This window comes from Lissotriton helveticus, chromosome 7 (assembly GCF_964261635.1).
Source record: "Lissotriton helveticus chromosome 7, aLisHel1.1, whole genome shotgun sequence".
In the NCBI taxonomy this organism is placed as follows: Eukaryota; Metazoa; Chordata; class Amphibia; order Caudata; family Salamandridae; genus Lissotriton; species Lissotriton helveticus.
In genome coordinates, this window is record NC_136068.1 from 1,497,617,360 (window position 1) to 1,497,643,179 (window position 25,820).

At 50.5% G+C, this 25,820-nt stretch overlaps 1 protein-coding gene across 4 annotated transcripts in view; it reads right to left on the bottom strand.

Moving 5' to 3' along the window:
* Window positions 1–25,820, bottom strand: part of IZUMO1 (izumo sperm-oocyte fusion 1) — a 268,814-nt gene that overhangs the window by 52,555 nt on the left and 190,439 nt on the right. For all 4 annotated transcript variants that reach the window (XM_078650921.1, XM_078650920.1, XM_078650919.1 and 1 more), the window contains one exon: window positions 15,813–15,966. In XM_078650921.1, coding sequence (XP_078507047.1) covers window positions 15,813–15,966 — 154 coding nt within the window. The remainder of the gene's footprint in view (window positions 1–15,812; window positions 15,967–25,820) is intronic.

Genomic DNA, 25,820 nt, shown 5'->3' on the forward strand with positions numbered 1-25,820 from the left:
AAGCAAGCCTGCTATGCCCAATCCTGACACCAGGCCCGGCTCTAGGGCAGTGCGATCGGTGCCACCACCGGGCGCTGTCTTGGGATGGGGGCGCCATGTTTATTTATTTTTAAAGCACCAGATGCCACGTTCCTTGTCAAAACAATTTTCAAGCATCAATAAAAATGTCTCGACGGTGATTAATGTTCTTCCTCTAGAGAGACTGGAGCTTTGTCTGGTAGAGGAAGTTTTGACTCATCATAGTGCAGAAGGTTATTATGCCTGCTGCAAAGAATGTTGCATACGCTATAAATAGGTCAATGGGTCATTCTTTAGTAAGAGAAATCCTTTTGTTACTTGCAGTTTAAAAGTTAAAATCCTAATATTGAGCAGTGAGATAATAACCGTCAACAAAGAACTGCATGCAAACTGCAAGGAATATATTACAGCTACATGTTTTTTTCCCAGTCTTTACTTATCCTAATATTGCAAAAAGGGTTCATTTAGGGAGAAATAAATTCTAATTATAAAAAAAAAAACGAACATTGGTGTTACATGTTAACTTCTGAGTGTGTGGTTTTCCAGACCAAGGACTCTTAAACTATAGTGCCAACCAGTATGGACGACATGTGACTCCTACCCCTTGTATGCCTCTGTCTTATATAACCTTTCCTATACATTGGTTTACACATGTGTGATTGTCTCTGTGCAACGTGTGTGTGATGTAAAGTGTTCTGACACCGTAAACTGGTATGAGTGGCGCTATAAAACTAAATAAATATATGAGAGAGTGGTAATGGAGACTTTTAAAAAAATAAATTTAAATCTGTTTTTTATTGTTGCATCATCAAACATGGGTACAGTGTATATCAGCTGCTGGCGTGGCGTCAACATTCAGCCGGGGTCAGCCGTTCGCACAACTTTTCTGTACATAAAACCTGTGTAATTTGGCATTTCATCCACTGAACTTTACAGACCAATCAGACAAGTTTTCAGGCTGGGATACAGGAAGCAATCTCCGCGGGGGAGAAAGAAGAGTAACAATAGACATGTGAGTCCCCACCATAGGGGTCGTTGGTTCGGGGCCTGTATAGTTCGCACAGCGGTGTTGCCAGGTAACTGGGGGGACGGAACTGTGGGGGGGAGCATGTAGGCGTTGGCAGGAGCATGGCAGAAGGAGATGGGTGTCGGGCGTCGGGAGGCAAGGGGGTCCCCAGTGGACGCCCATAGGGAGGCAGAGCGGCCAGAGGGCGGAGGTATCCCATGCATGTGGGCAACGGGATGATCGACATGGGGGCGGGGTGGTGATGAGGGGGCGTGGAGCACCGGGGTCCGACACAAGTAGAAGGGCATCAGGTCAGGATTATGGGCTCACTCGAGCGGGGGAGGGGGGAGGAGTGGTCGGGGCAGGTGGCGGGGGAGGGGGATGTAGGTGTAGGCGGGTCATCAGTGCGCAAGGACTGCCGGAAGCTATGGAGGAGCATGGCCCATTCCATAGAAATGGGATGTTTGCGTGCGCCCCTGGCCTCCTCCTCCCGAAGGGCATCCTCCTCTGCCACCGCCCACTTACAGACCGTCCCCGTCCATGCCGCTATGGGGGGACCCTCCGGAGATTGCCAATGCATAGCTATACATCTTTTTGCCAGTAGCAGCGTTAAGGATACAAAGCGTCTGTGTGCCGGGACCTGTTTAGGGATGTGGAAAATGCCTAGTGCACTGGATTCCCAGGAGGCCAGGGTCGTGAGGCCTGTGAGATCTTTCAGTGTGTCGTGTACCGTCTGCCATAGGGATTGGAGGTTGGGGCAGCTCCAAAACATGTGACGGAAATCTGCATCGGGGGAATGACATCTGGGGCATAGGAATTGTGTTGTGGGATAAAACTTTTTCAGTCGCGCCGGTGTAAGGTATGCCCTGTGTAGTATGCAGTATTGGATGTTCTTGAAACGGGCGTTCCTAGAGACTCGTTTCTGGGCCTCAAGCGCCTTGGTCCATTTCGAATCATGTAATGCGCGCCTGATGTCTTCTTCCCATGTGGCCCGCAGGGTCGCCAGGGGAGTGTACGAGAGTTCCCGAATCGCTTTGTACAGCCAGGTGATTAAATGGCGTCCCATTCCCATGCGTAGGATAGCGTGTATAACCGGATGTGTATCAGGTTCGCCGGCATGGAGATTATGGTGAGGACGGAACCCCTCAAGTAGTTGTCGGTACCTAAGGAATTGACCTGGGGGGAGTTCGAACTCGGCGACCAGCCGGTCGATCGATTTTAGCTGACCCTCCTCGAAAAGCGACTCCATGTCCGCGATATCGCAGTGCGGAATCCCGTCTGGGGCAGCCGACCAGCGGCAGCAACGGGGAGTACGGGGTCCTCCCGGGGGATATCCGGTGGATCCGCATCATGCATCGACGTGCCATCGCGACCTGAAGGGGGTATGTACGTCGTGGTTTGGTGCCCGGGAGGAGAAGACGGATGAGCTCCGGGGTCGTGACTCTGCCGGTCGGGGTGTAAGTCTCCTGGGTATGGCGGTTCGCCATCCAATACGACAGCCATTGGAGCTGCGCCGCCAGGAAGTAGGACTCAAAGGAGGGAGCTCCGAGCCCACCCAGCGTTGTGGGGAGTTGGAGGGTTTTCAGGGCCACTCTGCGTCGACCTGAGCCCCATATAAGGGTGCCAAGGAGAGAGTCGAGGTCTCGGAAGAAGGACCTAGGTGGCCCACAGGTAGGTTAGTGAAATGATAGAGGAGCCGGGAGAGCATCACCATTTTAGCCAGGGCTATCCGCCCTACCGGGGCCAATGGGAGCTTGGTCCAGAAGGCAACAGTCGGGCGGAGGCTAGCTAGCGCCTTACGGTGATTACCGTAGAAGATGTCGGACGGAGAGTGATATAGGCGGACACCGAGGTAACGGGGGGCCTCCGCGGACCATGAGAGTCTATGAGTCCCCAGCCTAACGTCACGGGGCGGCAAATCCGGGTGGAAGGAGTAGACAGTGGACTTGTCCCAGTTCACTCGGAGTCCCGAGGCGTCTGCGAACTCAGTAAGCGTCACCCCTATGGGGGCAAGGTCAGCTTCGATGTCCCGGACGTAGATGAGGAGGTCATCTGCGTACATAGAGACGCAGTGTGTGACGTCTGCGAGCGGGATGCCCCAGTGGACTCCCTCCTGGCGCAGTCTGATCGCCAGCGGTTCGACAGCGAGGGCAAACAGAAGAGGCGATAGAGGGCACCCCTATCTCGTGCCCCGTCGGACCTCAAATGCAGGCGAAATGTGTTTCCCAATCCGGACTCGTGTCGTCAGATCTGTGTACAGAAGGCGTGTGTACGCCATGAGTATCGGGCCAACGTTGAGACGACGTAGGACCGAGAAAAGGTACGGCCAGGTGAGGGTGTTGAACGCCTTTTCTAGATCCAAGATGAGACAAGCGGCGTGAGGGAGTCTGTCCCGTACCTGGTCCTGGATATGGAAGACCCGGCGGATGTTCTGTGAGGTGTTCCTCCCCGGAACGAATCCGCATTGGTCGGGGTGGATCAGTGGGCATATGACCTGGGCGTATCTGTCAGCCAGTATCTTCCCGAGGATCTTACAGTCCGCCGACAGGAGTGTGATGGGGCGATACGAACCCATGTGGAGGGGGTCTCTGTGCGGTTTGGGGAAGATGACAATCACCGATTCTCGCAGTGAACAGGGTAACACTCCCAGGTCAAGGGCCGCTGCGAACACCCGAGCCAGGCGAGGAACCACTAGGGGGGAAACCGTCAAGTAGTATTCCAGCGGGAAACCGTCGAGACCCGGGGCTTTATTACGAGACAAGGCACGCAGTGCTTGGGTGATATCTGAGGGCGCTATTTTAGCGTCGAGCGTACGCTTGTCAGCGTCCGATATTGTGGGCAGCGACAGTGGATCGAGGAAGTGATCCACGAATGACGGAGAGAACCGGGGTGGGGCCCCGTACATCTCAGCGTAATAGTGTTGAAACGCCAGGAGGATCTCAGCCTGAGATCGCACCAGCACACCCTCCAGGTTGATAATGTCCGTGATCGGTTTGATCTCGGTGTCTTGCCTCGCCATCCAGGCAAGCAGCGCTCCCGTTTTGTCCCTGTCTTTATGGACTCTGGTGGCATAGGCCCTGAAATTATATTTCCTGAGATCAGCGCAGGCTACCTGGTATGTGGACTTCGCCTCGGCCGTGAGCGCGGCGTGTTCTTCTGAGTTATCGGGTTGTTTAGTGAGTGTAGCTAGGCGCTGTTCCGTGGCTGAGAGTGTCCGCTCTAATGTGCGGCGAACCCCTGCGATCTGGTTGATGCATTCCCCCCGTGCCACTACCTTGAACGCATCCCACTCCACCAACACCGATGATGCCGTGTTCGCATTGCGTGAAAAATAGTAGTCTAGTATGCTGTGTTTGTGTGAGTCCCTGAACACCTGGTCCGCCAAACAGTCCCTAGGGAGTCGCCAAGTGGGGACGGGTGGGTGTGGGGGGCGCCAGGTCAGACGTAATATGTGGGCGTCATGGTCCGAGATGATCCGACCGAGGTAGTCCGAAGAGATCAATTTAGGGAGGATTGGTGCAGAGCATAAGAACCTGTCCAGGCGGACCCGAAGGTTGTGGGGTATCGAGTGGAATGAGTAAATGCGGGCATGAGGATGTAGGTGTCGCCAAGCGTCATTGAGCGCCCAGTGCGTGGCCCATGCTCGGAATAGCTCCGCTTGTCGGGGGACTGGGGAACGTGCAGGGGGGGTGTGAGCGGTCCAAAAGAGGGTCCAGTGTGCAGTTGTAGTCACCCCCTAAGACCCAAGGAACAGTAGTGAACTGGGCCAAGACACCTGTAAGGTGATCCCAAAATGTATCCTGCTCAGTATTAGGGGCGTAAATGCTACCCAGGAGGATTCCCTGTCCATCTAAGAGTCCCTCTAGTAGTGCATATCTGCCTTCCCTGTCCACCACCCGTCTGAGCGCTCGGAAGGGGGTGCCCGGCCTAACCCATATTAGGGCACCGCGCGCAAACGCTGAATACGTCGTGGCACAAAGGGTACCCCGCCATTTGGCCTGTAACAGGCCTAATTCAGTTGCATTAATATGTGTCTCTTGTAAAAGAGCGATACTGGCTGTCATGCGCTTTATGTAGGAGTAGACGGAGTAGCGTTTATTGGGCGTGTGAAGGCCTCGTACATTTAGTGTGAGGACATTAACGTCCGAATGTGGAGCCATCATTACTAAAGGGTCGTGTATGCGAGCGGGGCCCCCTTGCTGTCCCCGCTGTCAGTGTGGTCATGTGTCCTACGTTGGCTCCTGCGCGCCATGCTTCCATAGGTATGGGGGGGAACTGTCGGGAGTAAAAACAGGTAAAACCAACGGTGGGAAACAGTCCCAATACAGGGGATATATCACCGGGGGTGGCATATCCAAACTTGTTTCCCACTAGGGGAGAAATACAACAGAATTCTGCGGGGGTGGCAGCAAGTGTTACTGCTAGGCCTGTATGCAGATCGGGCTTTTGTCGGATATGTGTCTATCGCACGCGAGTGCACACAGTTAATTGGTAATGCAGCTTTGGCTCACAGACAGCACATAGAACGATCAAGAAAAGAGGATACAGTGATTGTCTATCCGTCTATCATGAAGAGGTGCCAGGTTGTCCGGCCAGGGTAGCGTCTACTGTGTGTGGGACGATGAGAGGGGAAGAGATTGAGCCAAATCCCAACATTGTGCCATCGCTGTCTCGATCTTTCTCAGGGGTGAACAAGTTCAAGTTCAGGGATTTGTATAGCGCACTACTCACCCAGAGGGTCTCAAGGTGCTTGAGGGGGGGGTGGTGCTTTACTGATCGAATATCCGGGTTTTTAGTTGCTTTCTAAAGGAGAGGTGGTTCTGTGTAAGGCAGAGGTGGGTGGGGAGAGAATTCCAGGTTTTGGTTTTGAACAGATGCGGTTGGTGTTCCAGGTCCAATGCAGGGGGAGACAGGTGTAGTTCAGCCACCGCCCTCACGGCGTCCTGTCTCTCCCGTATGATTTGCGTGAAGTCGGGCGAGCCCGAGGGGGAGGATGCTTGGCTTTTGGAGAGGCCCATCTGGGTACGTTTCATGCCCCGTCTCCTGGATCGACGTGAATTGTTGTTGTGCTCTCGTTGGGGCCTGGCTTTGGGGATCAATGGACAGTGAAGCTCAGCCCAGTCCTGTGCCTCATCCGCAGTGGTGAAGAATATGGCCTTTCCGTTGTGCAGCACCTTGAGACGGGCTGGGAACAGTAAGGAGTATTGGATGGCGTTGGCGCGGAGGCGGCCTTTAACATCCAGAAAGGTAGACCTCTGCTGATGGACTTCTCGGGCATAGTCCGGGAACACCATGATCTGTTGGTCCTCCACCTGCAGGGGTCCCGCCGCCCGGGCTGCGCGAAGCACAGCATCGCGGTCTCGGAAGTGGAGGAACTTGGCCAGCATGGGCCAAGGAGGGAGACCCGGCTTAGGCTTCCGGGCGGGGACCCTGTGGGCTCGTTCAATAGAGAAGAATGGCGAGCGCTCCGATTCGGGGGTGAACGATCTGGTCCATGATTCCATATAGGTCAGGGGGTCTGAGTTCTCAATTCCCTCTGGCAAACCCAGGACGCGGATGTTGCATCGCCTCGAGCGTCCCTCCAAATCCACCGTGCGCTCTTCGAGGGCCACCACACGGCGCAGGACCTCCCGCAGGTCCGTCCCCTGAGTTTTCACCGTGGGTTGAAGGGCGGCCACAGTTTGCTCCCCCTCCTTCACTCTGTCCGCCAGCTTACGATGGTCGTCGCGGATCAGGCTAATGTCTGTCGTCAGGACACCCAATCGTTCCTCCATTGAGAGTCGGGACAGTTCTATAGCTGCCAGCACCTGGTCCAGTTTCGCCGATAAAGTGGGGTCGGTTTGTGACGTGTTGACCTGCGTCCAGGCTCGTGTGTGTGTGGCATGTTCTCACGGGCCGTTTCAGGGACGGCGGCCAGCTGCGAGCCCTTTGGTTTCCCCATGAGGCCAGTGGAAGGGGCCCTGTACCGCTGTGTATTCCGGGACCCGTGGGCCACCAAACCGCTGGGGCAGACAACAACCCGGTGGGGGTTGGTTACGCGGTCTCCGTCGGTGCAGGGGTGGTTAGGGGCATGCCCGCACGGTGGTCCCACCTCAGTGGTGCGTAGTGCCGTAGAAGGGTGCCGGTAGAAAAGGTAATAGATGCCCAGGCGTGGTCAGGCCGCACCAACCACCCGGCAGTCCAGGAGCATGGGGGGCTGGAACCAGGGGGGCCCAGATCCGGAGCGTGCCGGCAGTCCGTAGCCGCTGGTGGTGTAGTGGGGGGCTATGTGCGTATCCACGAGCACGCACGATCCGGGATCTTTACCCCACTGTCGAATACGTCCAGAGGAAGGGGTCCCTCGCCACCCGCGATGGAGCTGTGTGGAGGCGGTGGGCTCCCACTCCCCTCTCCGGCACAGGGCAGTCCGGGCGCCCTCCACTGGGGCCAGGGGTCAGGTGGCACGGCTCCAGGCGTCTGGGTATGGCGGTGGGTCGTCTTCATCGTGGCGGGCATCCGCCGCTGATCCGGGAGCGCCGCCGCTCTCAGAATGGGGATGTGGCAGCCTGCACCGGGCCCGGCGCCCGGGTCCCCGCAGCGCCATGTTGGGGTCAGGCGCCACGACCCGGAGAGCTGCCCGTGGGTCCAGGAATGTTTCGGCCCGCACACCCGTCCGGGGGATGCAGGGGCGGGTGTCCTCCGATGAGCCCCGAAGAGTGCGGGAGGCAGCTGGGGCACTGGAGCCAGAATCCCCGGGGGGGCAGGCACTCACCGCCGAGAAGAGCTGCGATCGTCAGGATGGTCCGGCGCCGGGAAGTAGGTGTGACCGTGGGATCGCCAATCCGCGGTGAAGGTCGGGTAGATGGTGGAGTCGGGTCAATCTCTCCTCCGGGAAAGGGCGCCGGTGATGTGGAGCCCCGGAGCTGCAGCCGCCATCTTGCGCCCAAACGTGTGACCGCGGCGGAGTGCCTGGTCGCGGTTACCCTCCACGGGGCTGGTTGCGTCTCACCGCTTGGATGTTCGTGGCGGCCGGCCGGCCGTACCGCTCAGGGCCACCGAACAGAGGACCCGGGTGCACAGTGGTGCAGGTATCAGAGGAGGGGAGCCGCGACTGCCATTTTGCAGCTCGGCACGCGGCTCCGGCGGGAGGTGTCTTCGGAGATTCCGTCCGATAGCGCGATCCGCGCCTCACCCGGGGGGTGCCGCCTGAAGTGGGGGCACTCCGGGTGCCAAATCTGGAAGTTGAGGCTCCCGACGATCGCAGGAACTGGGCAAGATGCTAGCCCGATCGCGGAGCCTCAGCAGAACACAGCCGCCATCGTGGCTTGCTTAGCCACGCCCCCCGAGTGGTAATGAAGACTTGGGGTGCATTATCAAATGGTGGTAGTGAGGGAATCCATGGCTAGGTGGTCAAGGGAGGGAGGGTGTTAGGGGGACAACAAACCTTGTCGCACAGGGCGCCACCAGTACTAAAGCCAGCCTTGCCCGACACTGTTCTCATGGGTATGACAGCAGCATTTGGATTGGCAGTAGGGGGGGCTGGGAGCTTCAGCCTGTGCCCAGAGGAGCAGAAGAGCGGTGAACAGAAGACGGTCAGGTAAGTATTTTTGTTTATTGTTTTGTTTGTTGCAGCCCCTCTCATGCTGTCCCTCTCGCGCTGCTGCACCACATTTCCCTGACACCAGCTGCTACTGCACACTGCCACAGGAACTTACTACAGAGAACTTAAATTAGGACGTCTCTGAGTTCCACAGGAAAACTAGCTCCCAAACCATGGTAGGTCACCACATCTAGGAGTACACTATTCCCTAATACCCATCCTAATATTCTTATATAGTTTACAAACACCTCAGCCAGAAGCCACCCCAAGGAGGCCTCTCCTTCAGTGGCAACTTAATAATCGTGTATTTTGCAAGAGTCAAAAACTCACTTTTTCTAACACTGACATTTTACCAGAAGTAGAGAGCATTTTAAAATATATAGAAGAGATACAATACCTCTGTTTATGACGTACTAGCCAATTGAAGCACATTATAGCAATATTACTAAAGATCTACAACAAATTAACAATAATGAAAAACGGTTAAGGACAGACAACTAGATCTATGAAACACTTTTGCAATATTTGTTAAGCTTTCAGGGGGACTAGGCAGGGGTCCAGGGAAACATTGCCAACTTTCAGTAAAACCTTAAAGTTTTCCCTGTTTCTTTTGAGGAAATGGGCTGCTTTAAAAACACATCTTTATTCAAGTTAATTACAGATATGGTGGCCTTCTAATCCTTGGAGGCCAGTACCAATTAGGTTAAATCGCAATCTGTGATCTATCTAATACATTAATAAGGTAGGTCATATTGCGATTCAATCTGAATTCTTATTTTGCAACCCGACCTAGTAGTACATAAGCTGATCTGCAAAAATATGTTTCTGGTTACAAAAAGACTAGGTGCAAATTGCTAGCCAATACTTTCTTGGCATCTTTAATTCTTACTAATAGAAACCTTATGAGAGTCTACCCTAATTTAAATGAAAATCCTATTGCAACGGGAACGGCTCTAGCTGCACCATACTTGTGCAAATAAAGCAGCTGTGACACCCAAACAAACACTTCAAAATCAGTTAATAAATATAATTTAAGGGTCGTGCGACTGAAAATACACCAGGGAAAGGAAACATCTGTTTCAAACCATGATGAATTTACACACATTTACAGTTTTGGTTGCTGACACAAGGGATCTTTGACATGGGAATAACATTTACTGCAGGACCTCACAAATATAGTTTTCAAAGGTACCACAAAAGTCACTAAACACGTATTATTTATCTATATAATTGTACAGTTATTCCTAAAGCAAGGCCCAAGTCTAACATTAAAAAGCAATGCAGGTGTCTTCTAGTATGAAGGTTCTTTTTTGGTCTCTTGGCCCTGGCGATTTTTCATGGAGGTAGTACTTGTTTTGGTTTTGTAAGAGTCTCCAGGTATTCCGAATTAATTATCAAAACTGTCCTCGTTGATTTGCCGTTTAGTTGATATTGTATAATACTTTCAAAGGGAGCTGTAGAACAGCAATTAAGGGATGGATTTTAATGGACAGAATTGTTTTGGACAACCTGAGCAACATAATGGAGTATTCCTTTCATCAAAACAAAGAAAGTATAGACCAACCCTGTGTGAAGGACTTACTCTCATCAATATGGAATAGCACAAAAGCTAGTACTGTTCTTCCAGGTTATTTGGAGTGATGAGGGATCTAACAAGTTGCAGAAAATAGAATTGATAGTTTCAAGACATGTAAAGGCTGATAAAGTGTGTTTAGAATCTGGTTAGTGTCCAAGGTGAAACCCTGTGATTTATGGAATGAGTGTTGGTGAGTTTCCTAAATAAGAGGGAGTATAACAACCTTACAACCTTACAACCTTATCCACCTGAGGAAAGAAGAAAGACTCTACTTTGGAGGAATTACATTTCAGATAAAAGCTGCCATGCAATTAAGTAGTAAGTCAAGGAGGTACTTCATGTTATCAATGTCATTAACCTATGACACCATTACCCCCAGGTCCCTTCGTCCTCGACACCTTCATAATTACAAGTGGAGATGATCATCTCCCGACAGAAAAAAACAAGAGGAATGCTGGGATACTAATACTGCCGCCCCCCCCCCCCCGGGAATACATAAGCTGTACTTACCCAGCAGCCCTCCTGTTCTTTTTTTTCTGTCTGTCGACAGATTGGATGGTGTGCTGGGGCTGCTCCTGCTGGGCTGGAGTGGCGTTGCTTCTCTCTTCCCCCTGCCCGGCTGCCTGGCTGTGCGGGCACGGGGTTCCCTGGACTGCCTCCTGGCCTGCCGGGCTTGCTGGGAGTCAGTCATTCTTGGAGCCGGTGTTCTGCTGTGCACTTCGTGTGCCTACCGGTCCTTTGCTGCTGGTGCTGGAGTTCCGGAGATGTTGCTTCCGGGTCGGGGGCTCGTCTTCCCGAGCTTGGCCGGGGGGGCGTGCCTAGTTGGATGTGCTCCTGCTGTCCTGGCTGTGATGGCGGTGGAGTGAGGGCCTTGTTCCTGGGGTGGGCCCCCGCTCTGGGTGAGTCCCGATTGCGGGGTTTTTCTTTCTAAGAACATGCATTTCAGTGAGGCAATCAACCGGCTTGATTGGGGTGCGGTGTTCGAGTCTTGGCGATGCCTCTGTTCATGTTAGTTTCTCCCCGTGCTTGGCATTTGATTCTGTGTGGCACTCTGTTGCCACGCACTGTGCTTGCTAATTGTTCAATGTCCTGTCAGCTCGGCTCTGTGCCTCTGCTTCCGGGCTGCCTCAGAACCGGGAATATCGAAGCAGCGTGGTAATAGGGAGACCATACCGATGGGGGAGCTGAACTGGTTGGCTTGTGGCTGTATTTGTAAGCTCCCCTCTGATGTACAGGGAGACCGAATCTATGGGGGAGTTCTTCTAGTTGGAACACCGGCAGCTCCCCTGCCTTAACTGGGAGTCCTCTGACCCGTCCTGGGGCTCCGGTTTGCCCCTCTGTTTATGGCACGCCTGGGACTTGGGATACATCGGCACTGTGGATGTAAAGTCCCGTTCTTCCTGGGGCTACAGATTTGGGGACCGGGCTTCAGACTCAGGAACTGTGGATGTTTTCGGGTTCCTGCCAGTCCACTCAGCCTCTTTTCCTTCTCAGTTCGATGGTATGAATGCCATTGGATTGGGAGCTCCGTGATGCCCTTCATGGTGTTCATTTCCTTTACTACCTGTGCTGCTTTTCTGTGTGGATGTGTCCCGTGCAGTTCGTTTCCTGTGGACCCTCTGCCCTCCGGGCAGGCCCCCAGCTTCTTCCTGGGCTTGGTGGCTGTGTTGGTGGGGGCTTCGGTGTTGGTTCTGCTGGACACACACGTGGCTGGAGCCTGTGCTGTACTTTCTTCTGGGGTCCCTGTGTGACTCGTCCATTTGGCCATGGCCTTTCCGCGCTTGGCTGGTTGCGTTTCGTGGGGTTGGCGTCCCTGGGATGCCTTTCTTTTTTGGCTTGCTCCTGGGAGGACTTATGGCTGGGGGTCTTGGGCACTGGGGTGCCGTGTTCCTTTCCCTGTCCCTCGCCTGACTGTCGGTGTCCTGGGTTCTCTATGGCTGCTCGAGCTTGGCTGTGGCTTCGCCTGCGCCCTTCTCTGGGTCTGTGATGTTTTTTCCCTGTGCCGGTGGGGGCCTCGTTGTGCTGTTGGCCCCTGCTCAGGCTGTTTTGCCCCCATTCTTCTTCTAGGTGTCTCGTGGGCTGGTCCTGGAAGTGGTGGCTGGCTGTCCTTCTGGATGTGCCGTGTTCTGGCGTGATTATCTCCTGGGGTGCCGTGGTTTGTGCCGGGGCCTCCTACTTGGGGTGCATGCGCTCGCGCTGTGCTGCGTCCCCTCTTCTTTTTTGGGTTGTCATGCTGCAGCCACAGGTGCCCGCGCTGCTTGCTTCCTGTGTGTGCTCAGTGGCGGGTGCTTCTGTGTGCTTGTGCTGCTAGGACGCACTGGTGTTCTCTGGTGCTTTCTTCCCCCCGCGGTTCGTGAAAACTGTGCTCCTCTTTTTGGTCTGCGGGGTCACGTTTCTGTTCCTGGCCTGCTGCCTTGCTGCCTGCCCGCCCCAGCTCTTGTCTGTTCTCTGGGGGCGGGTGTGTCGTGGGGCTTCTCGCTTTGGTTCCCTTCTTCGGGTGGTTCCCCTGCTTTTGGCCGCTCGAGCTTGGGGGTTTTCCCCTCTGGTGTTGGCGTGGGTTCCTGTCGCCTCTGTGGGGGCTGGTTCCTTTTTTTTCGCTGGGTCTCTGCCTTTTTTGCTTGCTCCTGGGATTTTCTCTGTGTTGTTGGGATCTCCCTGCCTGCTTTCTTGTGCCTTGCCCTCTGCTACTCTTCTGTTTGGGTCGCTTCTCGCTTCTTCGGCGACTGCCTTCTTCGTGGGTGGCCTTGCCTCCGCTGCGGGCTGGCTGTTGTGGCCTTGCTCCGGTTGTGTGCCCTGGTTCGTCACCTCCGCTTCCTGGCTTCTGTGGGGTTGGTCGGCATTTGGGGATCCTGTTTCCTGGCTCTGTTCCTCCAGTCCTTTGGCCTGCGCCTGGTTCCTGTCCTTGGATGCTTGCCGGTGTCGTGCCGGGGGCTCTCTGGGGTGCTTTGTCCCCTCTACCTGCGCTTGGGTGGCTGTGCTGCCTTGGGTTCGACTGTTCTGTGCTGTTCCGCCCTGCCTGCGCCTGTTCTCATCTGTTCCCTGCAGTTTTGCTGGGTCTGGCCTGGATGGTGTCTGCTTGGGCCCCCGTCTGGATCTTCCTGGTGCTGTGGGCTTCCCTTTGCTCCGGCCTGGGCCTTCTGGTGTTGTCCCAGGACCTTCTGTGGGCTTGGCCTGGATGCTTCTACTCTGGCTCTCCCCGTGCTTGCCTTTGGTTTGCTTCCGGTGTTTCCTGGCCGCCCCTCCTGTTTTTGCCATGGTGCCTGCCTGGTTTGTTCCTGGCTGGGGCCTCCTGGCTGCTGCCGTGTCCTGTCGTGCCGCCTGTTCTCCGGTGTGGTGTGATGTCCCCATGCTCCGCTGTCTGCTCGGTGGATGTGCATGGTCGGGCTGGGTTGGTGCCTGCCTGGCCTCCTGGGGCTGCTGGGTGCTGTTGGCTTCTTGGTCCTTCTGCTCGCGGGGGTGTTTGCTCCCTGGGTTGTTCTGGTCTCGTCTGGTTCCCTTGGTGCGTGCCTGGCTGAGGTTTTGGCTGGGGCGTGCCGCTCCTGCATGTTGGGCTCCTTTTTGGGCTCTGCTTCCTTGCTGGTCTCCCTTTGCGTCCTGGCGGGGTGTTCTGCGTTGGGGCCGCTTCCTGGTGGTTCCTTCTGGGCCTTCTCCTGCTGTTGGTTCTCTTCCCGGGTTTGTTTTCCTGGTGTTGTGGGCCAGTGTGGGGTTCTGTGGCTCCGGTTCTACCGGCTTCTCACTGGTTGTGTGTGGCCTCGGTCTGTGCCTCCTGGGGTTTCGGGCTGTGCTGTCCCTTTTCGGCCTGCTCTGGGGGTTTGTTGCCGGCCGTTTCCGGGTTCTTTCCTGGTTCTGTGGTCCTGGCTCGCTCCTTCCTCCCTTGCTTTCCCGGGCTTTGTTCCCGGTGTGGGTCTGTTTGGGTGCACCTCCCTCCCTCCTGGCTGCGGGTTGTCTGTGGTTTCCTGCTGCTTGGTCCTCTGCTCTCCTTCTGGGGTTTGCTTGGGCCTGCTGTTCCTCCTGCGTGGTCGGGTTGCTTGGCTCTGTTCCTGGCTTCCCGGTTCTGTTGGCGTTTGTAGGCCTCTTTTTTGCGGTTTGCTTGGCTCCTCTCCGGAGTTGCTGGGTTGGGGCCTTGTGGTTCTGGTCTGGGTGCTATGCTCCCTGGGCTTTCTTTTTCCCACTGCTCCTGCCCTTGCTGCTTGCCTGGCCTGGGTGTGGGGTTCCTGGGCGGTCCTGTGTCATTTGGGTGCCTTCTTTAGCTGCCCTCTGTGCCTCGTTGGGCGGCTGCTGGGGTTTCCCAGTTGTTCTGTGCTCCCCTCCTGCCTTGTGTTCCATCCCTTTGGGGTTGGGGTTTTCTGGGCTTGTTGTCGATTTCTCTGTTCCTGACCTGGTTGAGTTTTCTTTGTAGCTGGTTTCCGGTCTTGTTGGCCTCTCCTTGTTTGGTGGGCTTTCGGCTGAGTTCTGGGGTTCTTCCCCTTCCCTGTCTTTTGGGTCGGGTTCTCGATCCTGGTCGGCTCCTGGGTGCTTGTTGCTTCCTGGGCCTCCTCGGCCGGGTTTCCTCCTCGGGTCTCTTGGGCTCGAGTCCTTTCTTTTTTGGGGATTTGGCCGGGTTTCTGGTCTGTGCTTCTCCTTCCTTTTTGGGCTGGGTGCTTGTGCCTGCGCTCTGTTGGCCGTTTCTTTCTTTGGCTTTCTTCCGGGTTGTCTCGTATTCCTGGTGGGTCTGCCTGGCCCTGTGTGCCATCCGGCTGGTTCTGTCCTTGGCGGTCTTCTCCGGTGGGTTGTTTTGGCTGGTCTTGGTGTCCTGGTCCGGGTCCCGGTTGCCGGTTTCTCGGGTTGGCGGCCTCCTTTCTTTGGAGCCCTGGCCTTTTTTCTTTGTCTCCGGTCCTTGTCCCTGCTGTCCTGTTCTGGGTTGCGGGCCGGCTGTTTCCTGCAGTCTTCCTTTCCTCCTCGGTGCTCCCTTGGGTGGCTGCTTTTGTTGTGGTTTCCTGGATGTGCTTGTGCGTGCGGAAGGCCGGGGTTTCTGCTTTGGTATTCTCCACTTGTAATTATGAAGCTGTCGAGGACGAAGGGACCTGGGGGTAATGACCTATTACTTACCGGTAATCTTCATTACTCCGGGTCCCGTAGTCCTCGACACCTTCATACGCCCCTCCCTCCCTCCCAGGCGGCCGGCCTTCCTGTCTGGGCTTGTTAGTACAGGAGGGCTGCTGGGTAAGTACTGCTTATGTACTCCCGGGGGGAGGGGCAGTATTAGTATCCCAGCATTCCTCTTGTTTTTTTCTGTCGGGAGATGATCATCTCCACTTGTAATTATGAAGGTGTCGAGGACTACGGGACCCGGAGTAATGAAGATTACCGGTAAGTAATTGGACATTAAGTCTAGTTGATTGTTAGAATATTGTTGACTTGCAATGTCCTGGTCGGCCGACAAGATCCATACACCGTTTAAAAAGAGCTGGATGACTCAATCCTCGTGAATTGGGTCATAGATTACAGTGAATGTATCACTTAAACTAATCTAAACTACAAATAGAACTGCAACCTATTCCTCCATAACCTTCCTCTGGAGAAGTTCAACATTTATTTTCAAGGAAGTGCGGGACAATATGAGAATTTGAAACTGGATGATCATTGTCACTCACCATTAATCTTAAAATGAATGATGGAGAAGATGATCGACTGGTTCTGGCTAACACAGTGACATTCATAGGATCCGGCATCCGACATTAAGACTTGTTTCTTTGCCATGACGCACTCATCATTGACAGCCTGCTGTTCCTTTTGTGAGCCTGTATTCTAAAATTAAGGAAGAAAAAACACTTTCCAGAATCCATTGATTTTGCCAAGTTCAAAACCTGGCATCAAATCTTTTGAAGTTCAGCTTCCAGCCCTGTTGCCAAACAAATGTGCTCTGAAAGAAAACTGTCAGACGAAACCCCTGATCGGAAACGGCCTTCGTTATACAAGTGCATGATGTACAATATCACATTTGTGTGGCCGATGTCCGACCATCATGTATTCATGCAGCAGCATATAACTAAGCAGATTTAGGCCACATGCCAGCTCAGCTAGTGTAGTGTTAGTGAAAAGTTAATATATTAATAATTTATACAAACCTTGTAAACAAATAAATGATAATTTATACATTAGCGCTTTTTCTGCAATTGAACATCTTCATTGTTACAAAAATTAACAATTTTCAAGGTACCCTAATAATAATAAAATTATAAACGCCTAATAAACGCATATGTGGGTTATATGTCATCATTGGACCTAAAGGTTAACCCCTTAAGCGCTGCCATCAGCCAACGGTCGTCGCGTGCACTACCTCCCCAGTGCTGCGCACGACCGCTGGCTGACGGGCCAGCATTCGTTATTCGAACGTTCACGCTCTTATGAGGTTAATGAGAGTAAATCCTTTGCCATGGTGTCAGGTTCCCTTCCTAAGACTAGGTCACCATTTTCAGGGGAACATCCTTTTCAACGCGGATTTTACACCGCAGTACTTTTAGAACGTGTCCATTACAACGCAAGTCGTAACCACGACTTGCGCTGGAGGGTGCTAGAGGATAAAGAATAGTAAATTTACTATTCCAACACCTTCCCTAGTATCCACGGGTACTGGTGTTGGAATAGTAAATTATATTATTTACTATCCGCGCCCCCAACGCAAGTCGTGGTTACGACTTGCGTTGTAAAAGACGCGTTGTACGTCATACATCCCCATTTTCTATATAGGGACAAGATTAGAGATAATGGAGACATTCTCATATTTGGGAGTTTTATTAGACAGCAAGCAGACTTGGGCGCAAATGGTAAAGTGTAGGGCTTTATCAATGGAAAGAACTTTAGTTGCAATTGCTAGTTTTTGTAAAAAAGCTGGGTTCTGAACCTATAGGGACGATAAAGAAAATGTATAATGCTAAAACAATTTTGGTTGCTACATATGGAGCAGGGCTGGGGTATATGGCATCAGTCGTCCACTTGCAGAAGATAGAGGAAGGCTTTTTAAAAAGGGTCGCCTCTCTACCCACTTCGTTCTCTAACTAAGGGGGTCATTAATTATGATTGCGGAATTCCCGCATCCTCCGGGCCGGCGGAAGCCACCGCCGGCCCGGAGGATGCGGGAAAACCGCAGCGGAGCCTCCACAGACCCACCGCCAAATTAGGATGGCTGGTGGGTCTGATAATCTGTCCGCAGCTTTTCCGCCGCGGTCGGAAGGCGACCGCGGCAGAAAAGCACTAACATGTCTGGTGGTGTCTATCAGACACCGCCAGGCATATTAGGATGTCTGCAATTCTATGCTTTTCCACGGCGGATTTTCCGCCGTGAAAAAGCAGACGGACCTTCACTTCGGGGGCCCGGTGCGGGCCCCCTGGGTGAAGGGGTGGTGGGGGGTGCACATGGGGGGTACCTATGGTACCCCCCTGCATTTGCGTGCACAATGCAGCAGGCACCGCGCGGTGCCTGCCGCTTTGTGCACGCAAATGCTGTGCATGCTTTTTTTACATTGGGGCGGGTGCAGCTTGAAGCTGCACCCGCCGCAATGTTAGAGATAGAGGATGTGACCGCCACCCTGGCGGTCACATCCTAATCAGATCGGAGGGAACGCCGCAGCCCAAGCGGAAGTTCCCTCCTCCTCAGGGGTCGCGGACAGACTCAAGTCCGTCCGCGATCCTAATCGACCCCATATGTGTGTCATTTGGAATTGGAACTACCCTACATAACGGACATAGTAAGACTCGCACCGATTATGTGGTGGCACTCGATTTGGAGAAAATTCACTGTGGACGTAAACCAGGCCATATGGCAAAATTATCTGTTACTAGACAGTGTTCCCAAAATTCCTTGATTAGAGTATGTAAGAACCACGTTACATTCTTTAGGCGTCTTAGAATTGTATACAGACCCAGGCTCTTACTCCAAGTTCCCTAAAAAGAAAGTTAAATCCCTATTTTTGGCTAAGGCCGACGATGCAAGGAAGGAGAAAACATCAGGTAAAAAACAGTACCAAAACTTTATCAGCAGAACCCCCCCCCCCCCTCATAAATAAATGAGAATGTTCGTATTTGGAAACATAGATTTATTTTACTAAGATTTCGCACTAATTTGATACCCTTGATGTTAGGGTTTCCATCGAAAAAATTCTCTTTTAGTGATCTGGATCAGTGTCCCTGTGATAATTTGTCAATACAAACTGACCTTAATTTCGTTTTTTTTTGCAAATATTACAAGGACCAGAGATCGAGATACATTCTACCTCTCCTAAGGCAGCATGGGTTTAGTCAATGTGGAATTGCTTTATTTTATCTGAAGAAAATTTCTGATTCCCATGTCTTTTTTTTGTGAAGCATCCTGTTTGTGGGCTTGCCTGCGTAAAAGACGCCTTCTGTAAGTTAGATTTCTGTCAGTCCCAAACTAACCTCTTTTTGAGGGTTTATTGCTAATTTATTAGTTAATCATGTTACCCACAATCTGAATTTTTAACAATGCAGACTAACTTATTGTTACTCTCGTTTTTATTAATTGTGTATTCTTTTTAATTAGGATATCTTCTCCTTTTTAAACTTATTGTATAAATGGATGTTATGAACTGTCTTGTTCTTAAATTTGTATACTTTTATGATTGCACCGGTACAACTTTCCTACCACCCAGAGTTCTCCTAAGTCTCCTGAGTACAATGATACGTCACTTGTGTGGGTGGGCCAAGAGCATGCGACTGAGAAGGGCCAAAAACATAGAGATTGAGGATATAGCTCAGCGAGCTCTGAGCACTATACTTTTTTTTATATAAGTTTTAGGCTGGCTCTGCATTGGACACCCACACAAGTGAGGTACCACTTCTATCAGGAGACCTAGGGTAACGCTGGGTGAATGGAAATATGTGTCAGGCCGGTTATCCCACAAATTTCCCACATAGAAATGTGAGAAAAATTGGATTTTTTTAAGCTAAATTTGAGGTATGCATGGGATTCTGGGTAGGAAAATGTTGGGAGATCCATGCAAGCCACATCTCCCTGGACTCCCATGGGTTCCCAGTTTTCAGAAATGTCTGGGTTTGGTAGGTTTCCCTAGATGGCTGCCATTCCTGGGACCAAAAACGCAGGTGACTCCCTCGCAAAACCATATCGTTTTGAGATGGTTACTTTTGAAGTCTCCACAGTACGTTTTGGGCCATTTCCTGTCGCGGGCACTAGGCCTACCTACACAAGTGAGATACCGTTTTTATCAGGAGACCTGGGGGAACCCTGGGTGGTAGAAAATGTGTGGCGGCCTGGTGACCCTACAATTTCCCCATCCAGAAAAGTGAGCAAAACTTGATTTTTGTGTAGCTAAATTTGAGGTTTGCAGAGGATTCTGGGTAGGAAACTGTTGGGAGATCCACACAAGCTGCACCTCCCTGGATTCACTAGGTGTCTAGTTTTTAGAAATGTTTGGGTTTTGTAGGTTTTCCTAGGTGGCTGCTGAGCCCTGGACCAAAAATGCAGGTGATAATTTCGAAGTCTACACAGTACGTTTTGGGGTGTTTCCTGTTGCGGGCGCTAGGCCTACCCACACAAGTGAGGTACCATTTTTATAAAGAGACTTAGGGGAATGCTGGGTGGGTGGAAGTTTGTGGCTCCCCACAGATTCCAGAACCTTTCATCACAGAAAAGTGAAGAAAATGTTTTTTTTTTTTTTACAAAGGTTGAGGTTTGCAAGGGATTTTGGGTAACAGAACCCGGTGAGATCCACACAAGTCAACCCATACTGGATTTCCCTAGGTGTCTAGTTTCCAGATATGTCTGGGTTTGGTAGGTTTCCCTAGGTGCCGGCTGAGCGAGGGTCCAAAATCAACAGCTAGGCACATTGCGGAAAAAGGGTCGGTTTTTACTGGAAAAATGCGATGTGCCCAAGTTGAATTTTGGGCCGCTTCCTGTCGAGGGCACTAGGCCTACCCACACAAGTGAGGTACCATTTTTATCTGTAGACTTGGGGAAATGCTCTGTGTGTGGACGTCTGTGGCTTCCATATATTGTTGAATTTTCCGTCACAGAAATGTGAGGAAAATGTGCTGTTTTTGACAAAGTTTAAGGTTTGCATGGGATTCTGTGCATCAGAACCTAGTGAGAGCCACACTAGTCACCTAATCCTGGATTCCACAGGATGTCTAGTCTTCAAAAAGGTACAGATTTGCTAGGTTTTCCCAGGTGCTGGCTGAGCTAGGGTACAAAATCCACATCTAGACTCATTGCAAAAAAGGGTCAATTTCCACTGGAAAATATGATGTCCCCACGTTGTGTTCAGGGCAGTTTCCTATTGCGGGGAGTAGGCCTACCCACACAAGTGAGGTAAAATTTATATCCGAAGACTTGGGGGAATTCTGGTTGGGTGGAAGTTTGTGGCTCCCTGCAGATCCCAGAGCTTTCTATCACAGAAATGTGAGGAAATTGTGTTTTGTTTCACAAAGTTTGAGGTTTGAAAGGGAATATAGGTAACCGAACCTGGTAAGAGCCGCACAAGTCACCCCATCCTAGATTCCCCAGGATGTCTAGCTTTCAAAAATGTACAGATTAGCTAGGTTTCCCCATGTGCCGGCTGAGCTAGCGTCCAAAATCCACAGCTAGGCACATTACGAAAAAAGGTTCAGTTTTAACTAGAAAAATGTGCTATGTTCATTTTGCATTTAGGACAGTTTCCTTTCGGAGGCACTAGGCCTACCCACACAAGGGAGGTACAATTTTTATCGGGAGACTTAGGGGAACACAGAATTATAGAACAAGTGTAATTACCTATTGACTTTTAATGCATTTCTGCCTTCCAAATGTAAGACAATGTGTAAAAAAGAAGTCACTTTGAAAAATGTCCTCAAATTCACATGCTAATATGGGTGCCCACAATTCTGGAAATGTGCAAATAACTACTTCTTCAAAACTCTATATTATGTTCCCATTTCGGAAATACATAGGTGTACTTGATACCTTTTTTCACTCTTTATAGTTTACCAAATGAATTGCTATATACCCGGTACACAATGAAAACTCATTGCAAAGTGCAGCTCAGTTATTGGCTCTGGGTACTTTGGTAAACATACAAGTCCTATATATCACCACAACCAAAAGGGTCCAGTGGATGTAACGATATATTGCTTTTGAAAATCTGCCATAGTTGGAAGTAGTTACAGGTGAAAAAGTTGGCCAAAACTTCTGTTTTTTTCAACTCTATTTCAATATTTTTTTATTTCAATTGTTAGTTTCTATAGGAAAACCTTAAAGTATCTACACAAATAACCCCTTGCTTAAATTGAGATTTATTTCTACTTTTCTGAAATGTATAGCTTCCCAGGGTCCATTATTGCTTCTATCAAAACAAAGAGAGGAGTATCCCCAATGAAGATATAGAACAGACTTAACTGGAGGGTTAGTTTTCTGGCAAGAAGGAGAGCATTCGTCCTTTTGTTTGAAAACCCCTCACTCACCAATCTAGTGGTGACATGCTTCATCATCGGGGTCCACCCTGGCGGCCTAGCGCCACCAGGATGTGCTTCGACACCTGTACTACAGTGGAGCGGGTTGTGACTGTGGGTGCAAAAAAATTAATGTTAAAAATTGTCCTGGTTGTACTCAAAAATATAATTTTTATTATGGAGCAACTGAACAATATTAAAAAGAATAATGGGCGAGATCCTGGTAGGGGAGTTACGACCAAGGGATCTCTATATGTGTTTGTGTTGGTTGGTCAACATGTTTCTACCAATTGGGCGTTCGCCCGGTATTCCTCAGGACCAAAAACAGGAGGACAGAAGGTGTGTGCCCCCTAAAAAGCACACCCTTTCTTGATCCCCTGTGTACCTATTGGCAAATTGCCAGTGGTATATATGCTCGATAAAATGAAGGAGCACGTAAAAAAGTGAAAAAAGAGACCTGTGGGGAGAAGAAAGGTAAACAAAATTAAGTTACAATCATGCTTACTCTCCTGTAACGTCGTGTAGTGTCTCTGTGATGTGAAGTATCATGCCAATAGGTTTAACCCTCCTGATGATTCAATATCGTGATGATGGGGTGTCCAAGTGGGAAATTATTGAGCATCTGTACTGATCAATCAGTGCGTGCGTTTTAGCATGCAATACGATTATAGCACTTATGATTCATGGCATTCATATCATTAAGTGCATGCATTAGGGGATGCAATTCCGTCTGGTGCTATGGTAGGTAGTAAGTAACAGTGTGGTTACTCTCTGGTAGTGCTTTTATTCATAGCAAAGTGACTAAAGGTATAGCAATACAGCGGGTGCGCTACATTCATTCATAGCGTAAATTACTGTGAATTGACATACAAGACACACACACATGTAACAATAAGGAATGCACTAAAGCTGTATAGCGTGGGCTGAGGCTTACTCAATTATGGACTCTATGATGCTTCAACGGGCAGGGCGTAGGCTCTTTAACGCAAGGACAACATATTCTGTAATGGCGAAAAAGTAGAGATAGTAAAAAGCGAGCCGCCATCGGGGATGCCCGGTTCACGGAGGAAAATTCCCCCGCGATTTCCGACACTCGGTCAAGTTCCTAGGACAAAAGAAGCATTTACTTACAGTTGCTTGTTTAAGGGAACCGAGTCAAACCTATTCCTATCGACCTCTGCTCGGCTAGTGACTGCCGTGTGGAGCGGTCCCTCTGAAAAGGCGTCGGCCGCTTCCGGGGTGGGCGTGGCCACGTCCTTGGTGAGGGCGGGGCTATCAGCGCACAATGGCGTGCTGACGTGCACATCAATGCTTAAGGGAATGACACGCGCGGTGATGCGCTGCTGATAGTAGAGCAAAAATGGGGTCCAAGAGTGATATATATGTAAGTTACATATATAACTAGGCATGCGCTATTAGATATGCTGGGAAAGGTGCAATGGCAGTCGAAGTTGGATGATGTGAGGGGCAACATGACCCCTCAAGTGTAAGTGCTGGTCTGACATGGCGCTGTGTTATATTGCCAAGTCAGTTGGGGTGATGTCAGGTAGTGGACATCCCCAAAGGGGTAAGTGCCTAAACAGGAGGGTGCATTATATCTATGTACATTGAGAGTAGGAATGGCGCTATGTTATTTTGCCTAGTCAATTGGGGTGATGTCAGACATTATTGCTTCCACACCTATTTCTACTACTGGAAGGAGGTTAAAAACACAAACAATAATATAAGTTGGCTATGTCCCAGTAAAACGCCAAAACTGTGTAGAGAGTTTAGGTTTTCTGACAAAAGTATGTCTGTCTCTTAAAGCTGGAAAGATGATGATTTCAGCACCACAAACCCTTTGTTGATACCATTTACAGGGAAAAAAACAGATGCTTTCTTCTGCAGCACTATTTCCCCTCCCCCGCACGCCCCCCCAATTTTTTTTCCTATATTATGACTAATTTCTGGGTCCCCTCCAGGGGAATCAGCAAACTCTGGGTACCTTTAAAATCCTCAGTATGTTGAAAGAACAAGACGCAAATTTGGCATGGATACCTTATGTGGACAAAACGTTGCAGGGGACAAAGCACAAACTACCCAGATAGCCAAAAAAAGGCTTAGCACGGGGGAGGCCTGGCAGCGAAAGGGTTAATATTGTGTGGGAGAACTCTTTGTAAGGACAATAGAAATGCAATGTTTCCTCATTATGAATATCATAGATATGTACTTTTAAGCTAATGCAAATATCAGAGAAGTTGCATATTTACTGTTTTAAAGTGGGTTTAACCCCTTGCATGCTGATGACGGCCCCCATCCGTCATGTACCGCGGTGCTCGTGTGCTGATGACGGCTGGGGGACGTCATGAACCCGCCCACTTGCGATTTTGCCGCACAGGCGCAGAATCACGGCCGCATGCAAGGGGTTGAGGTAATGGAATAGGAGTATGTTTGCATCATATTGTATATGAACAACACAACCCTAGCTTAATAGCAATAAAGCATTGAAGAAATTGATGAGCCCTGGGATCCGATAATGGTTGCAGGATAGTGTAGGTTTCTACTGTGTGGGATGGTAGTGATCTTTGAGATAGGTTTTCAGTTGCTTTCTGAACTGCAGGAATGTAGGAGTCACCCTGATGCTGATGAGTATGTTTTGCCAGACCCTGGGTGCACAGATTGTTTTTTAATTTCTGCATTTATTCTTCTCCATAATAGCGATGCTCTGGCTCTCAGTCTGGTGCTGCTGAATTCAAGAGCTGGAAAGTTTCTCTGCTTGATATGCAGGGGTGCTGTTCTTAATAGATGATGCAGCTAGTCTTAAATGTGATACTGGCAAAAAACAGGCAATGTTCCTTCAGCGCTGTGGTAATGTAGTTGAACTGCTTCTGCCGTTTGATAAAACGTACGGCAGCATGTAAGTTGGCTTTTGGGGGGTACAAGAATGGCGTCAAGGGGCGTTGAGCAGAGAGTTGCCTTTATCTTATGCTTGTTCTATTGTGCTGAAGTCAGTTTCAAGAACATTGGTTTCACATTCTTTAGGAATAACGATGGTATAATGCGGTCTTCGTTTTCTTGATGAAGTTCTCTCTAAAAGAGAGATCTCTCTTGTGGGAATAGCTATGGCTTAGAGCTTGCAGTAAGATGAGGAGGAGAAATTATGAATGTTCATGTTGGACTTGGTTTTTCGGTGCTTTTGGTGAGCAGGTGGAATTCTGTCTCAGCTGAGTTGAGCTTGAGCTTTAGATAGGAGACTGACATCTAATTCTAAATTAGAATGAGGCTGGCTTTGAGTCACTCAAAGCCATGTGTGGAGGAGAATTTGAGGTAGATTTGTGTGTCTTTGACATATTGGTGAATTAGATTTGATGTTTTTAGGAATCCATTTAGAGACTAGTGATCAATGGGGAGAGGATGGATCCCTGGGGCACTCTGCATGAGAAAAGGAGTTCTTGAATCTTGACGGGTTGAAGATGATCGGAGAAGTAGAGTGCGCACCACTGAAGGCCCATGTCAGAGAAACATATGTGCATTTCCAGGATGTGGATCAATTCTTGATGGTGGCGCCTGTCGAATGCCGGAGAAAGGTTAGGAAGAATGAAGAGGCAGGGGTCATATATGTCACTGAGAAAAAAAGAGGATGCTCTCTACTACTTCAAGGGTAGCAGGCTCTGTGCTGCAGTGTGGTTTGAAGCTGGACTTGTAGTTCAGTAGAAGGTCATAATTACAGTATATACCACATTTGCACAACATAGGACAGTGCATTAGCAATGAAATCCTAATGTTATTTGTTGCACTAGTGTAAGTTTACTGAAGGAAATAAACATCAATGTTAAATAAGGCTACAACTACAAAGCACCACATTCTGGACTCGAAATGGGTTACTTCTTCATTTCTGGGGCATGGCCACAAACTGGAGGAAGACACTTTCCAAAGGAACAACGTGTGCTTGCACAATTTAGGATTTGTAAGATACTGACAGGGCCTGGCCTAATACAAAGGTCATCAGACTGTGGTCCAATAACTCCCCGTCTGGGGATGCTGCATTTGGATGAAGGTAACATTTAAAACACTAATCTTCTGCCCCAGGTCTTCAAAACCCCCCACAATGTTCAGCCCACACACCAGGCGTATCAACATCCTACAGTGCAGTTTTTACGAAATACCATATACCTTACTCATAGCTATCGTTAGTGCAGCAGGTGCAGTGGCACCGGAGCCAG